Here is an 18,171-nt window from a genome sequence, read left to right as displayed (position 1 = left end):
CCACAACACATCTCACACTGTTTTTCTGTTGAAATTTGACTCTGGATTACCGACTGAGAAACAGAAAAATGGAAAATATATATATAAGTACTGTCTCATTAGACAATTTGCTATTTCAAATTAACCCAATGGATTGGTAACACTAAACTGCATCCATCAAACTCAGTTTGACAGGTTTTGTTCAGGAGTTCTAAAGAAGTGTCAATCTTAACCATTTAAATACTTGGCAAGGAAACAATGGCAACGTATCATTATCATGTGCCATCACTGTGAGGAAGTGACTCAATACCTCAGTCATAAAGCACTCACTAGCATTTACACTTCAGTATAAAACCTGCAAAATAGTAGGTTTGCAACAATTAATACAAAAGTCCTGCCCTGAAAGATCACTATTTGGAAAGATATGTCTGTTAATATTATACATTTTTTGTCAAAAAGTACCATAAAACTACCACAGCTTTTGATGAGTTGATCCTGCCACAGTCTGATATCGCTTATTCCCCTGTGACATACATTTCCAGTGTTGTCCAAGAAAATACTTTAAAAATACATCAATTAGCTACAACTTTACTGGATCACATTTTCCTTTGTTGCAATGAACGTGGGAACTAGTTTACTTTGAGTCGATTCATCCCACACACACTAACCTACTGCCCGAAAATACTCAATAGTGCACTGAATGTGTATTCATCTGCAGCTGAAAACAGTCCTCAGTCCCACTCATGTTCGAACAACGTTTGCTAAAAACGACAGAGCCATGCTGTTTTGGAAAATTATTTTGTAGATAAGATTTTATAAAACAAAGCTTTAAATTTGCTTTACATTTTCAGTAGTAACCAATGGGCCTGGATAAGGAAATACAAGTTAGAAACTATGTACTGCATTCCAAATCACATAATTTCACATACATTCTATTAATTATGCTACACACTACAGCTGACAATAAAAAGTGTATTGTTTGCACGCAGAAGGCATACAATTGGGAAATACCTTTACTTATATTTTCCATCATAACATCGCGCCCTGAACTTGACCCTCTTGCTTTTATGTCAGTCTCAGTATGATGTGTTCACTCGGACGCTCAGTTGATGTGCGCAGAGGATTGTGGGTGGGAATCGTCAAAAAAAGCATGCTGGTCTCCAAACTAAAAATTTAAACTGGATGTAAAAGGAAATTTTTCGGCATACTGCATTTGACATAAAGGACTTTGGACATCCTAAATTATTTTCTGCCATACTAAAAGCAGGGAGGTAATGGGTATTGGAATGAACCCTTCGTACAACGCAAGGTTCGGCCACGTCGGAAGTCAAAGATGTTTAGTACGTTGTTTCCTGGAAGGCTCAGTGAAAGGTCGGCCATCATACAGAGAGGTAGGAACAAACCATACTGTTTGGATATACGGATATTATCACGTTTTCAAACAGTCTCTCCCGCAAGACATTTAATAGTGTTGGGAAGTGAATGAGATACAGTAAGTTGTTTGAGCGAGCAAGATCAAACTGTGGCTCCATTCTCAACTCCACACAGCTAGCCAGCTCAAGGTGTGACATGGGTGAGAATTTGGGATTGTCATTTTTGGAAAGGAGGACAAGCGGCCTCGCCATTTCGGTCTTTTAAAAGGACACATTGTGTCTTAAAGAAGCAGCACTCTGAACACATTAATCAGGCTGGCGAAACAATGGCTAGATATGAACAGAATATATTGAATAAATATGTGGAATTTTGTTTCAAACAATATAATGTGCATTTTTCAGAATTTTTTTTTTTTGCATTTTTATGCTTTATTGATAGTGTAGAGAGACAGAGTTGAAATGGGGCAGAGAGGGGAGTGACAAGCAGAGAACGACCGCGGGCTGGAATCGAACCCGGGTCCGCTGCTGGCCGAGCAGTTTTTTGTTTTCCTGTTCCTGTCTTTACACATTGTATAACAGGGAGATGCCCTGTCGAGCCATATAGTGCCTTTTCAGCTTGCTAATATTCTGGTCTGTGCAGTTGTTACTAGAAAGACATCATATCAATCAGCAGTCCGAGTCACATATAGATAGGGTAGAGAACATAGATATCTTTCTTTGGTCCATAATTCTGCACAGACGATAAACGCAAAACCATGCTGAGCAGCACAGAGGTGATTAAGTGCCCTCTATGGGGGTTTTCACACAACACGGTGCTGACAATGCTATGATTCACTTTGTGGCTCATTACACCACAATTCACAGATGCACAACATTCATTCACAACTATAACAACAAGACACCAGATCTGCACAGCATGGCACACACACCAACTGCTTTCAGTTTGTCGTTACAGACAGTGGTGTTTCCAGGAAATTTTGACTGGGGTGGCCAAGGTGGGCTAGAGCGGGGTGGCCATCGCACACCTGAATGAATGGCATGTGATATGCTGTACAACCAATGCAAAGATGATTTATAATCCCAAATGCCCAAATCATGTTAGTATCCATTGTAATGTTTGTCTGAAGGGGAGTCTGGGGGCATCCCCCCCGGAAGATTTTTTTTGTGTTTTTAACATGTAATCTAAGCATTTTGGTGCATTCTGGCGAAGAGAATAAAGGAAAATGTCAACATTTATTTCAGTTCAGATTAATAGTAAAACTAGCAAGACAACATAACTTGCTAGCAGCCAGATGCCTAACAACTGGACAGAGATACGGATGACAACTAGCTTTTGACCAAATATCTTGCTAAAAAAATAAACCTTTATTTATGAAATTCTGCCCTTACTAAGAACATGTTACACTTGCTAACTACAAACTTTAATTTTTTTATTCAGATTTCAAAAATCTGCTGGGGCACGTGCCCATGCACGTGCATGGGTGGCACGTGTGTCACAAGCACACTTATGCTGTTTTCAAGACCTTTGCTGACCAAAGACCAGTTCTAGTGGCCACAGTCCTACCATTAATTTAGTACTTGAAAATTGCAAACTGATCTCATATCAGTGGATTGGAGTGTTTGTGTAATAATGTGTTTAAATATTGTTTTGGTTGGTTCCAAGTTCAGATGTGAAGCCTTGACATCTGAATACATACTATGTTTGAATTTAAAATTTAAATTTAAAGAAGCTACCAAATCATCCTTTCAAAAAAACAAAAAAATACTTAAAAGCTGTAATCCATTACTAATTGAAAACATTATTACATTTATTTATTAATCACTCATTGTGAATTTGAAAGGTATTGTGTTGTATCACTTTTTACTTTACTTTGGTTACTACTAGGCACAGCTATGTCAAAACTACAAATCCTCCACACCCACAAGTATTGTCCTCCGTTTTGACATGTGGAGAACCAGACAGACAATGTGGTTCAACAAGAGGGCATCCCTATAGTTTGGAGGGATTTACTGAGCATCCAGCAGCTATCTTAGCCTAATAGCCTCTAAACAAGATTCAGTTACTCCTGGATGCATAGGTGCTGGATGTGTTTGAGCACCTGAACGCATCACCTGCTGGAAACTCTTCAGAATGCTTATTGCTTGTTAAAGTGCAAGGACAGCATCATTCTGACACAAAGCAACAGAAAAGTCTGTGGCAACTACCTATAAAAAAAAAAGTTAAGAAAGAAAAAAATAAATACATATCATCTCTGAACTGGGCTACATATCAGGAAATAAAATAATATTTTATTTCCTGATAGGCCCCCCCCCCTAGAATCGGCACTGGTTACAGATTCCAACTCAATCTGCGTTCATGTGCGAGGGGAGAGCAGAGAAGGGCAGAACGGTGACGTAAGTCTCTCTTATCTCTGCCTTTATCCCTTTACTTCCCACTGTTATTAGATCACGCTCGCGTCTCCTCCGCTTCACTCTCATTCACTCTCCCGCGTTTATTTTTATCTCCCTCACCGTAATCCTCCCCATTCACCCTGTGCTCATCAATTCCCTCCAATCTTCCTCCCGCTCTCAAGCACAACCTGTGTGAAGTCCCTTGGTTGGATTGTACCATCCTAGGTCATCCTAATAACCCATATATAGGCTAATAGGATTACCATAGCTTTCTTAGATCTATGTGTATGTCAGAGCTACTGTGGGGCAGGGCAGGTAAACATACAAAAAAACATGTGTTGTCATTTTAGGGCATCTCTATACATCACATAGGCTACACCTTCCAATGTACAAGCTGTTCCGCTTGTTTAAGCGCATGTTTTTCTTACTTACAAAAACAGTGGGTTTAAAAAAAAATTATTAGGCGCTACTTCTGACCTTTCACCCAGCCTTCTTAGACTGATGAGTGCATTTTTCTGTATTTTTTTAGCAGCCAAACGTTTTCTTTCTTTTCAAACAGATGTGTAATAATGTGTTTAAATATTGGATATTGGATCCAAGTTCAGATGTGAAGCCTTGACATCTGAATACATACTATGTTTGAATTTAAACTTGGAAAGAACCTACCAAATCATCCTTTAAAAAAACAAAAAAATACTTAAAAGCTGTAATCCATTACTAATTGAAAACATTATTACATTTATTTATTAATCACTCATTGTGAATTTGAAAGGTATTGTGTTGTATCACTTTTTACTTTACTTTGGTTACTACTAGGCACAGCTATGTCAAAACTACAAATCCTCCACACCCACAAGTATTGTCCTCCGTTTTGACATGTGGAGAACCAGACAGACAATGTGGTTCAACAAGAGGGCATCCCTATAGTTTGGAGGGATTTACTGAGCATCCAGCAGCTAGCTTAGCCTAATAGCCTCTAAACAAGATTCAGTTACTCCTGGATGTATACAGTAGGTGCTGGATGTGTTAGAGCACCTGAACGCATCACCTGATGGAAACTCTTCAGAACGCTTATTGCTTGTTAAAGTGCAAGGACAGCATCATTCTGACAAAAGCAACAGAAAAGTCCACTACATTAAAGGTAGGGTAAGCGATCTCCAGATAACGTTTGTTTATGTTTATACTAACCACAGCCAGTACGTTGGGGTTTGATGTTTCAACAGCGTCTTCGACAGCTTGCAAGAAACAACATCCATGAGATTGCTGATTTTTAGAAAATGATCATCTGTCATATCACATATAATAATGTCATCTGTAAGTATTAGACTTAAATATGCAGAATCACCAGTTGTGTGGGCAAGTTACAGAAAGGCTTACAGGGTGACACGTTGCGGCTTCTTGTTTAGGAGAGAAGTAAACGCTGGATGAACATGAGTTGATAAGCAGCAGCCACAGGATTAGTTTGTCAGTTGACTACAACAGGGAGGAGGATAACAAGTTTGTTTTTTGCATATGTGTGTGTGTGTCCCAAACGAAAAGATAGGCCTCTTAACCCGCCATTCAACTTTAAAGACTTCATTATAAAACTGAGTGTGTAATCCTCTGTCTGTTCGACTCTCTCACTTTCCTTTTTAAAAATCCTAATCAATGTGATGCCGCTTTCTCTTCTTCCTACTTTTATTTGCTTTTCATCTATGTAGGGCTTGGTTTGCATTGTCGCTTTCGTTTTCCTTGTCACAATAAGCCTGATTTCACCTTAATTATGATTTCTTTGCCCTTTTTTCAACTCACTGTCTTTTTCTTTCTCAAGAGGGTTGCCTTTTCTCCTCTCCAAATGAAAACAACAACAACAACAGCAGCAGCTTTTCTCTTTTCATCTAGCACCAGTGCAGCTGCCCTTGGAGAATAGCTTGCCCTATCTGAGCAAAACCGACACACTCTTTGCACTTGTGTTTTGAACGAGAGTAACGGGAGCACATTGACACATCAAGAAAAGGGTTAACAAATCCCACACTCATTCTTGCAGAAGAAAGTGAAGAAAAGGAGGCAAGAGAAATGAGGAAACAAGTGATTGAAGTGACGTAATGTGTCAGGAATGTGTCGCTTTGTTCCTCTTCCACCGCTGTGGACTGGATTCGGTCGTAGCCACACTAGTGCGTTACAGTTACAGAGCCACCTCTCCACTCGTTACTCTAATCTTCCGTGACAGGAGCACATTCGAGGACACACAGGCGTGAATGTTTTTAGCGACTGTGTGTGTGCTTGCCTGACTTGCAGGCCTGGGAACTACAGGAAGCAAAGGAGGGGGTGGAGGGATGTTACTGAGAAAAATACAAGCAGTGTATTCAATCAAGGGTTGAGAGAGGAGGAAGACTGCAGGCAGAGAGAGAGAGAGAGAGAGAGAGAGAGAAGTCAGTCAGATAGAAAGCTGGAAAGTGGTTAGCTTTGGAGAAAGCTACAACAGGAAATGAGATGAGGAGAAAGGAATTTCGACTGGATCCAAGATGTAGTTTAAAAGCAGCGAACAACCCAGATACCCCTGAGTGTGTGTGGGTGTGTGTGTGTGTGTGTGTGTGTAAGACCAAGAAAGAGACACCGTGAGAATAGAAAAAAGTACTGAAACTTGTAAGAGCACAATTTATTATCCCACAGTCAATGCTCGGTTCCTTTGATGCTCCTAAGTCGAGAGTTAAAAACAAGAACAGAAACAAAACTGTAAGTCATTACTGTCTTTCAGAGAATGACTAAACATAAAACCATTACACCCACAGACGCCTATGTTCCCATTGGAACTACGACTGCAATTATGATCTTGATATTTTTTCACTTTCACAGTAGGGGCACTTTAGAGACACATTAAAATAAGAGTGAAATCCCAGATGGGCCAAACTCCCAACCCCTATATCCTACACTTCCCATAGTGTAAGTTGTATTTCATTAGGGCCTTTTACTGCCTGGGAAAACACTCACATGTTTCAAAAAGGCAATATTGACTTAACGGCCACAGGCGGAATTGCAGGTCATGATACAGAAAGACCTGTTGTTAAGGACAAACACTAAACAAACAAAAACCCAAATAAGCCAGACGAGGATCTTGAGCCCACCAAAAAAAAACTTGCAGCAATGCGACATCATCCTGCAGGTAACTGTATAGGCCAATCAAACATGGAAACGCATATTCCTGGTAGATTATTTTGAGACTCTTTTTAGTTTTCAATGTAATGTTTGTTTTTTCATGTACTCACTTGGGAGTGTAGTGCATACGATATTTTGTTGCCCTCCATGTCTAGTACATGCTCTAGCAATGACAATAAAGCTTCCTTGAATCAATATTTCTACTGTGTGATTGTTGCAATGAAAGATAAAGAAAGACTTGCCATTATAACTTTCCACAGAGTTGTACAATCGTGTGAGAATCATACACCTTGGAACACATTTGTGCCCAAAAACGCTGAAGCCTGAAAAAGCCAAATGAGCAACCTTGAATATCAAACCCAGATTCCCCCTAATGACAACCCCTGGGCTCAGACTATTTAAAGAGGAATGCCACTTTAAAGTTGCAACAGCCAGGAAAAACAAAACAAAAAACAACTGCTCATAATTAGTTCTAAAGGACCTGAAAATATGCAAATGGAAGCAGATGTCTGTATTTGAGCATTAACTGCAGTAAATCCAATGTGATCGTTCGTCCACAGGAGTAATTTAAAGACTAAACATGACACCACTGAAATGAGTATGAGACTGATGTCAAGCACCGTTACAAGCAGGATGCCACATTCACCACTTTGAATACAGGCCATCTCGAAACCCACTATCATGGAATCCCTGGTAAACCTAAACCCCTGGTTTCACCCTATAGATTTCCACTTCCCCCCTTGATTTTTTAGCATCAGACCGTTGCCCACTCCAGGGCTTTAAAGATCCATTTTGAGAAAAAGTTCAGCTGTGGTGGAACTCGCATGTCAGTTACAGAGACGTAAAATAGTGACAACGTTTCACAACTGCAGTGACGTGGTAGGAGATAATAAAACCACAAACCTTTTCCTTTATTTATTTTTTTACAGCCACCTTTGAAGACATCATGGGTTGAATGTTTGATAGAAAAGATAGAGTTCGGGTGGAGTCTGATAAAGAAAAATCAAGCCCTGTTTGCCAACTTGTCACACATGCAGAGAACACAATGAATCTGCTTGTTTTACACTTAATCAAAGTTAATTTTTTCTTTTTTACATTGCATGGTAATAACATTACCTGACAAAGTTCATCTTGACTATACTTTATAATAATGTTCTCTGGGCTTCAACAAACTAGTCAGCAACTTCAAAAAACTTCAAATAAATGATTGATTGGAATAAATAAATGTTGTCCATGAACTGATTGACAAACTGATTGCTTCAGCCTTATTTAAAGGTGGAGTTAGCTATTCGAAAGAATGTTATTGTCAAAATGACTTTTTGCCAAAATACGTGTCCATACTGTACTATGTGTACACTGACATTTTTTTAAGAGTTAATACACAGCCTAGGCCCTATGCAAATAAAGTGAACGTAAACATCGTAGCAACATGCCTATTTACTTTTGATTTCTCATATTTACCATTTTAGAAGCAATGCTGCCTGTCACAAATTGCCCACCAAGATAAATTAACCCACACTGAAACCAGCTAAGCTGCTCCTCGGATAACCAAAACAACAGCATGAGGAGGAACAGCATGGAAAAAGGGGGGGGGGGTTACAGTTAAAGTCTGGCCATGCCTAAAACCACTGTGATAAACCAGTGTTCAGTTACTGATCAAACTCACTTTCTATTGAGCGCCGGCCGAGAGCTAATGTTCAAACAGATTTGTTCAGTCTCAGTGGAAAACTTTGGCTTAAACTGAAATACACAACCACAAACATGCGCGCTAAAGGGCGTATGCTGTGAGGTGACGCTGTGTCTGAAGGGAAATCAGTTTGACAAAATCTGCTCAGATATTAGAAATCAAGATCAGAAACCTGGTATGTTCATTCAAGATGTGAGCGCACAGTCTTCAAACCAGTGTGGTGTCCTTTGTGGGTGTTACAAGTGCAGCGAGGGGACGCGGTTTAACCTCCAGCGCTCCTTAACCATTTAAATCATTCTCAGAATAGCCTGTGTCTGTTTTCTGTACTTCTAGAAAAGCATTCAAACACGGTAAACATGAGTACAATTTACGCAGGCACTAACACTCAGGCTTGGCATGCACACTGGTGAGAAGATATGATATATTTTGCAAGCACAGGAAAGGGAGAGTAAGTCTCTGTATGTGGCAAGCTGGCATTGCTTGTGTAGCGAGATGAGGCTAACGCTGTTGCAAAACCTGATGTAATCAGTGGGTGTTTTTAACCATGTTCTGTAGAAACGATACGGCCACTGAAACTTATGACACTTGAGTTTCTTTCGCTTTCCCTACCATACGGCATGGCGAATGCTTTCATATTTATGTCATTGCCAGCAGGTATTGTTGATCAGCCCAGGGTAAGGGATCCTGTCAACACTCTCCTCAGTCGAGCTAAGGGTCTATTGGCAGAGAGGGTGTCTTATTGTGCACGGATTATGAAGCCCACTTAGGCAAAGGGCAATTTGTGATATCAAACTATATCAATACAAACTGATTTGACTCTCTCACAAGGGGCATCTGAAGGACATCCTGAAGGAGAGCTCTCTAGTCCTTTATTTACCCTCTCATGCTGGGCCCGCTGCGCTACTTCCCCGGTTTTCCTGGTAATGTGTTCACGCAGACTAGGGCACGTTACGGAGTGCAGGGCAGAGCTGCTGCTGCTGTGTACCCAACCCGGATTATTCCACCAGCACTAAAGTTGCCTAGACCCAAACAAAGGCTGCGTGTAAACAGACAACAACACATGTTTACAGCAAACTTACTTCCCAGAGAGAGTGCTGGCTTTCCAGGACAAAATGGGGGAACTTGCATCTTACAGTATATAGCCTATATATAATGTCACTTACATGTACACATTAGCGGTGGTATGCACGCTCATACCTCTGCACACAATGTAATCATAACCTCATGAAGCTTGTCATTGTTTGTTTTTTAAAGAAGGGGACCTGAATCCTTCAACTCAATAAGAACAGGAGTCCTCTCCACACAGACGGAGCGTTCCCTAACATCCCACCCCTCCCTCGCCCCGTCACTCCATGTCTCCTGTTCAGTCTGGACAGGATGAAGTTTGGGAAGTTCTGTTGGCCAGTTGTCAAGGGAAGGTGGGGGGTTGGCGGATTCAGTCGCACACTCTTTCCTAGACCTCCAATGCGTTACCCCCTCTACACAATATGCCATCTAGTGTTTCATTCACCCTGGTCCATGAAATCACACTTGTATTGCTAGGACACTGTTAGATCTCAAACAACACGGTATTGCAGCAGCACTATAAAAGCCTCAGGTCAAAAGGCTTATGAGGAGAACTGATGCCAAAGGGCGCAATGTTTGAGTACCATGTGGAGATCTACCCTCAGGCCAAGCCAACAACTTCTCCTTGACCGCATCAACTTGTGCTGGGCACAGACTGAATTCTGGAAGGTTTTTAAATGAGGGAATAAACAGCAAAAAAAAACACTACTGGAGCAAATTCTAATGTTTATCAATTTATATGAGAGTCAGTGTTCCCTGCGACCCAATGCGTTGATGCGCGCAACCGACATTTGAGAAAAAAACTGACTAAGGGTTCGTATTGGTAATATGTGGAAGTGGAATGGTGAAAATATTAAAAAACAATTGGATAAAAATGATACTCCAAATCCCAAACATGCACGTGTGACGTAGTGGCAAGAAGCAAACATGCCTAGGCCTAGATTTTTATAGGAGCAGTGTGAGTACAGACTAGTGGGGAAGTGGGGAGGGGGGCTTAGGCATGGTACGGGGCAACTGGGTCTAGTGTGCCCTTAAGACTTATTTAGCAGGCGGTCACAAACGTAAAAGATAGTGCATATCTGTTGGATATGTATGCGTAAATAAGAAACTGCTACAGCTTGCAGGTTTAAGGTTGAAAAATTCCTTTGATTGCTAATGTTTACAACACTCCCAAGTCTCCATTTTTTACAGCTGTAGTGTTATAACTTTTTAAGTTATAACACTACGTTATAATTTTACATTTCCCCAAAAACTCAGTCTAACTCAGTCTCATTGCATGTCTTTGGAAACTGTAGGATCTCTACTAAAATACAAAGATAAAGATACCCTGTGGCGTTCTCACGTTAAGAAAAAAACTTCAAGTTTACGTTCAGTGTTTCTCACTATAGGCAATATTTTGTGCATTATTGTCAAACAAACAACGTTGAAGGCTAATTCCTTCACCATGAAACATTTGGAAAGCGGATTTTTATATATAGCTTCTATATATTTTAAATTGGGGACTGTTTATGTCCATGTTTTCCAGCCTGAACTTTTCTTCTTTACTGCCTTTTGGTGGTGCACTGTTAAGTTTGTTCACACACTAGAAAACCACTATTGGTCCAACACTCCATATGGTACCTTTAGGTTCTCTGAGTTTGGTTACAAATGAACAAGTTCATAATTACTGTGGGGTTTATAACGTTAAAACAATTTTTTTTTACACATTTCTTTGAAGGGGTGCACACTGCACAGTAATGTTCAAGAAGATATAGTTTAATGTGTTTTCCAGTGTCCTGAATCCATCTGAATTTGTCCGACTAGGATTTTCTAGCAGTCGGATGCACATATGTTGCTGTTAATTAAAGCAAAGTCCCAACTCCAGCTGTGCAACTGAGAATTCCCGTCTCTCTCTTAGCGCTGACGGAGACACGGTCGCTGACAGATGAAGCACAGTCTGCTCTGGCATGTGAGACGCCACCTCTGTCCCTTGCTCTGTGTCTCACTACATCTGCTTTGCATTAGCTTGTTGCCATGCAGGAAAAAACACAATTCTTTTGTAGTCTATTCCAGCCAATCAGGAAGTGAATTGGGGGTAGTTTCCTGTTTCCTGTGTTTCCCCAGACAGTACGGACTCAGGCCCAGTAGCCATGTTCTGGTTTCCGAAATGCATGCGTTCTTCCAGGAAACTGATAAGAGTCATAACCATAACAATATGTAGGTTCCCTCTCTCTCTCTCTGTCTTTCTCTCTCTTCTACAACTATGTGGCAGGTTTTAAGTTCTGAGTCATCCGCCTACCGCAGTCTCATGCCAAAGGACAAGGCTCTGATAAAAACAAGGTGATGCAAGGTTTACATAGACATTACCAGGAGAAGAGCCCAGCGGGGATTGGACTGACAGTGAGCATGACTGCTGCTAGGTTACTAGACAGAGTAAACCCTGCAGTTGTCACTGTAGGCCTACTGACATTACAAGAAGCACAGAAGAAACTAAAGAGTCTAGGTTTGGAAGTGACGACAAAATCTACCTTCTGCATTAGCATCATTTGACAGAACATAACAACTCATGACATAGTAAATCCTGAACATTATTTCTTTCTCTGTCATTTTGCCAGTGGAGGAACTGTACTTAGATGTCTCATTCAATGCTAATTTATACAACTGTACTTATTCCACTACATTAAAAAAATGAACATTGTATCATTTGCCTTTTTTAACCTGTAAGTTACTTGTTACGGTGTTAACAATCAAGGACTTTCCTTATTTGATTTATCTGCTGATTTTCTCGTTAATTCATGAAAAATGTCCATTCCAATTTCTCAGAGTCCAGGGTCACGTCTTCCAATGTCTTGTTTCATCCAACCAACAGTCAAAAAACATAACAGTAAAATGCTTCCAGTAGTTACATGACAACTTTAGTAATAATTCAGTCATATAAAATATCATAGTAGAAAACCTTCATATGGGGCTATAAGTGCTTTTCACTTTTGATAATTCAAGTATCAATACAGAGTATTTTATAGTGGTTGGTATTGCAACAGGATCCGAATACTTCCTCCACATTCCATTTGCTGGCATGATTAGCGATCAGATTGTTTTTGTTTGTTATTTCCTGCCCATCAGTCATTATGTGTATCTCTATGCTGGATTATTCGATCAGCTCATGTCAAGCTGGTTCTCTCCAGCTGTTGCCCAGCAATGCTTTAGGTAAAGAGCTTAAAGATGCATCCCTGCTGTGTACATCAACTCAACTGAAAGGAAATCACCACTCTAATGCTGGCTGGCATCGTCACACAGCCCCTAAGCTTACAGTATATGTGTTGTTTTTTCCCCTCCTCAACTCATCCCGTCCAGTGCATGTTTGGAGTCAAAACAAACCAAACAGCATAGTTTAAGATGATTCGGGTACCAGATGTCAGAGAGACCTAAAGAAGACTGTTATAAATGTTCCACATTGACCCGAGATAACAAAAAGAGGGGAATGATTGTTTGCTTAGAGTATTTAAATTATTATTATAATGATTTAAATACTTTTCCAGGGAAAACTGTCACAACAACAAAAAACATCTGATGAGAAGTTATGAACAGTATTGGGTTCTTTTTTCAGACATTTATTATATATTTTGTATTTGGCATATACTAAAAATGTATTACGTAGGTTGTTGCTTGGTAATAATATTGTCATTATCATTATTATAAGTGATAGGCCTACATGGTTAGTAACATGTTTCGTTGTCTAATTACAACAGTTTCAATCAATATTAGGACATATTTACTTCTTGTACAGGCAATGGCAACCTTTTCCTGAATTGCATTTTTTTTTAAATCCTCCTTTGCAGACTGTGCTCAGCCTATTCATGGCTCCATTGACAATATATGCACGCCCCACATGCCTATGCCTAGATATCTAAATATAGAAATCTGGGCTAACAATCAATAGCTAGACAATTAAGCATGCATCTGTTGGGGGGTTTGGGTACTGTGAGAGGTTACAATAACATGAACGTGTGGCTGCAGCTTAGGTGTGTGTAATACAATGTTTATTTGATCCAAAACACCATCTGGATATGTGCAGATGCGGAGCCTTTCTGTCGCACAGCCAGCTCGGATATGTACAAGTCTCCCTATGTAAACCTCTATGCCAGCTGCCAAATTCACACTATTTCCCACAAGGATTTAGCCTACATCTCTCCCTCCTCTTCCTCCCGCCTTTCATAGTTTTCATTCAAACACATTTGTGCGCTTTAGCCTACAGTCAGTCAGTGCATTTAGAAGAAAGTGTGTGATTTGAATGATAATAACTGCAGGAACAAGACAGATCGGTCGCCCTCCGGTCTATATAGCCCGCACTGCCTGCCTGACTGGCCCGTTAATACGGAGACATCCATTGAGGCGCTCAGACTGGGGGTAGGGATTTTTTTTTCTTCTTACCTATTTTTATTTTAACGCTCTGGAAAACCCGGAGACCTTCCTCTTCTACCGCCATAGTGTCCCCGTGGCTATTTCCCTTTTGACGACTAAATAAAGACAGTCGTCCACGGTGGTCTGTTCTGGCCTCTCCAGCGCGCGGATATTCCAGGGGTTTTGCACATCTATGCTCTTCGGACAGTGATCATGCTCTGGCCCCGACCACTGCTGCCTGCTGTCTGGTTGAGAACAAGCGATCCAGTCCCGCAGCAGCAGCGACGGCAGCAGCGGAGGCGGGGGTGTGGCTCCACACTACACCGCCCACACAACATGGACATTCTATGGAGGGTGATCCGTGCCACCGAGACCATGGAGAGGAGGAAACCGAAGCTAGCCAAGGTCCCTCCCACTCTCCCAGATGCATAATAGCCTAATAATAATGATAAATACGCTGTTGTTGGAAAGTAAAAAAAAGATTTAGAAATATAGCAGAAATGCACGTTTTTTTCTGTTTCATGTTTGTTTACACTTAAGGGTAAGCCTAGTTTTAAGAACAATTTTCCAATATGAATTCAGTTAAAATGCTCTGAGATGGATGACAGACTCAAGTCCACCCTGGCAGCCCAATGCCCTCTACTTGCTGTAAGGACATGGAGCACTTCAGGTATGGATCAGAAAATCCAGAGGGCTGCAATAGCCAAGTCACTAGACAGTGTGACAGGGCCGGTACGTAATCGTCTTTAAAGCGATAAAGAGCCATCTCTCGGCCAGGAAAACTGGTTCCAAAGAGGCACCAACTCTTTGCTGGTCCAGAACCAAGAACCTCTTAGGTAAGGGGCCATGATCGGGATTATCATGACTAACAAGACCAACTAAAATACTGACCACCACTTTTAAAGAAAACAAAACAAAAATAGAGCTATGGGACCAGCAGCACAAATACGCTGGAACAGTAGTGTTTGGATGCCAATGCTCAAGCAAACCAGTAGGGGAGAGTGGGTTGAGTTGAGCCAGTGGGGAAGTAGTGCCACCCCTTGTTTCTAGAAAACGATAGAAGAAATTGGAAATGTGACCACATATTTTAGAAGAGCCATCCATTTGACTCATCCTGTAAAGAAGCGAGACACATGGAATAATATATAAGCACATTTAAGCTCAAAAAAATGTTTTTTTGCCTTTCAAAGTAAAATTTCCATGATCAAGGTTGTTTGATTATTGTGTCTGAACAATTATAGACACGTTTGAAAACATTTGACACATGTTTTAGGGCCTTATGCTACACTTTGAGTCTACAGTTAGCACGTTGTCAGCCCTAAACTGTTGCATCATGCTAATTATCCAAAATTCTGGGGTTGGGGTGATTTGTGCCAAAGGGCCTGGGTGAGTTATGAGTAAGTAAGTAAAATGTATTTATAAAAGCACATTTATAACAGTGTGCACTGTCCAAAGTGATGTACATAGTTCATTCAGTAGTTAAGAAATTAAGGTAAAATAACAATAACAAAAATAAAAGACATAAAGCCCAGACATCCACATATAAACAAAGATGGTAGTGCAGAGGTAAGATAGTTAATGGGGAGGAAAAGCCAGGGTGTACAGATGGGTTTGTCTTGCATTACAGTTTATGAGATATATATCAATGGCACAATTTACCCCAGGGTATTCTCTCCAAAGGAACAACCCGCAAGACAACTTTTTTTCCGAAAGCTATATTTATTAAACAGTTTATTTCAGATCCAAAGTTATTGTTGCCGGATAAGCACCACATCCTGAAATATACATATTTTAGTTGGAGACTTTACTGTCAAGGCCTCACTTTAAAGTCACTTTGAGTAAAAAGTTGCACAGCTCCCCCCACTCTCCCCTATAGTAACACTTGTAATAATATATCATTTTGTCCGCTATTGTTATTGCGCTTATTGTGTAAACTCAGACAGCGAAGACATATACAGTGATGAAATGATGTGTATCTCTATAGCCCGTGGAAAAGCAAAGAAGGTGTTCAAGTTAAACCGCAAAGCGGCACTAGCAACATGTGCCTGGTCTGAATATGACAACGTTAAAAATCAATAACTAAATTAAACCAACCAAATCTAAAGGAAACCTCCCTGTTGTGTATATTATGTATAATAACAAAAACAAAAGGATGGACAAAAGAGTTCTCATCATGTTAAGGCTGCCAAGAAAGTGAAAATATAAGGGCCCTGCAGTGAAAGCCTGATATGAACAACTGAAAAACCGGGCAATTTATGACAGTTTGACACAAATCTAGCAGCGGCCAACCGGGAGAGTCAATCAAACCAAATCCAGTGACTCTGATTGAAAAACCACAATCATCCTTAACCCCACATTTAAATATATTATTACCATGGACATACACTTATTGTTTTATGTGATGATCTTGCTGCCCTGACATTGGTCCATGCCCCAACAATAAACGACTACACCAGGGGTTCTCAAACTTTTGATAGCTGAGGGCCAATTTAGGAACCCAACATTGGACCGAGGGCCAAAAAAAAATTATAAAACTGAAATAATTTCAATGGCCAGCGTCTTTGCGTCTTTACAGTTTACATGTATTGGTCAGCATCCAATACTGTGTAATTAACACATTTAAAGTAATAAATGAAGGGCTAGGTCTCATTTCAACATTGGGGAACACACATTAAAAGCGGGGATCTGGGGGTTGTCCCCCAGAAAAATTTGAGGTTCGAACACTTCATTTTGTGCATTTTGGTTAATTTTTATGCAGTAATTTGTGTCTTCTGTATTTATTTATGGTGGAAATGTTAAGGAAAAGACAACTCGCTCCCATTGACACACATCTAATGGAATATAAATCAAGGCACTGAGGCATTCTGTATTGCATTCAAATATTTATTCTACTTTATTGTTCAAAACTTTCTACACATTGAAAACGTATCACCTTTTGGAGTGTTTTTTTGTAGGACTCACTACTCATGATGCAGCAGCAGTGTTAACTATTATGACACTATACATTGGAAATAAACAGGGTGGGCTATCAGCAGTCAACTAGGCAGATAGTTCCATGGCTATCAGCAGCTAGCTAACGTTAGTTTGTTAGCTAAACTTTAGGCAAAAGAGTTAGAAACCAGATAATGTTAGCATCCATCCTTAGACACTTGACCTAATCTAATTCACCTTGAATGTGAGAAAGTGCATCGTATTGGCAGAGCCGGCCCGAGGCATAAGCGAACTAAGCGGCCGCTTAGGGCCCCCGACTGCCTGGGGGGCCCCCTCCAAAAAAAAAAAAAAAAAACTTTTTTTTTTTTTTTTTTTCTTTTTAGGTTGTGCGTTTGATATTAACATCATATTATGCAAATGTGAGTTATCATACAAAAAAAGGAATAAAATGTTTTGGTCTAGATAATTAATAGCCTAAAAATGTAATCAGTTCATCTGGGAGGAAATCTGAAATTATCTGATCATGTCACGTTCACATCCATGCACAGTGTGTATTGAGTTTATTTAAAAACAATTGGAAATGGGGCTGCCCTCAGTTGCCCATGCACTGTGTATAGTCTATAGCCTATTTCAGCCTTGTCTGTGGAAAAAAAAGATACAGTAGCTGGACAACAGAGTTATTCTGCTTAGTTCCTCACACTGCATTTAAATGCATTCATTATATTACAGAGAAATATGTCCCGTAAAAGAAAAAGAGCTCCAAGCCCAACCCACAGGACCCTCCATAATATTTTATTTTATATTAATATTTTTATGGAAAATCCATGTGTCCTTCTTCAATAGCTTCTAATTCATCTGACCCAGTGTCTCCAAATTATTTGTTCACACAAAATTTCTCAGATGTTCCTCTCAAAGTGCACCAGATTCATGCATTTCACTTTAAAAAGGTTAAAAAAATCTCCCGGGGGGGCATACCCCCGGACCCCCCTAGGAGGGTCTGAATCTCGGCTGTCTAATATTTTCGCATAGCCGCACAGTGGAGGCACTAGTGGAAAACACTGGGTGTGTGAATGATATTTAACAAAGATCTATAGTTTCAGCAGCGCTAACATTGGAGAGGGGCCCCCTAATCATATTTCGCTTAGGGCCCCCTGAAGGCTTGGGCCGGCTCTGCGTATTGGGCTTGACAAGCTCACTATCTAACAACTTACATTGGGACCACTACACTGC

At 40.4% G+C, this 18,171-nt stretch overlaps 1 protein-coding gene across 1 annotated transcript in view; it reads right to left on the bottom strand.

The window, feature by feature from the left end:
• The window catches only part of rasa3 (RAS p21 protein activator 3), a 37,653-nt gene extending 23,414 nt beyond the window's left edge, over nucleotides 1-14,239 (bottom strand). Inside the window, exon 1 of the mRNA XM_080025112.1 lies at nucleotides 14,041-14,239. Coding sequence (XP_079881238.1) covers nucleotides 14,041-14,095 — 55 coding nt within the window. The 5' untranslated portion in view covers nucleotides 14,096-14,239. The remainder of the gene's footprint in view (nucleotides 1-14,040) is intronic.
• Nucleotides 14,240-18,171: the final 3,932 nt, after the last annotated feature.

This window comes from Ammodytes marinus, assembly GCF_949987685.1.
Source record: "Ammodytes marinus genome assembly, chromosome: 1".
Lineage (NCBI taxonomy): Eukaryota > Metazoa > Chordata > Actinopteri > Uranoscopiformes > Ammodytidae > Ammodytes > Ammodytes marinus.
Note: the sequence above shows the minus strand (reverse complement) of the source record. Positions and strands in the feature narration are given on the sequence as shown.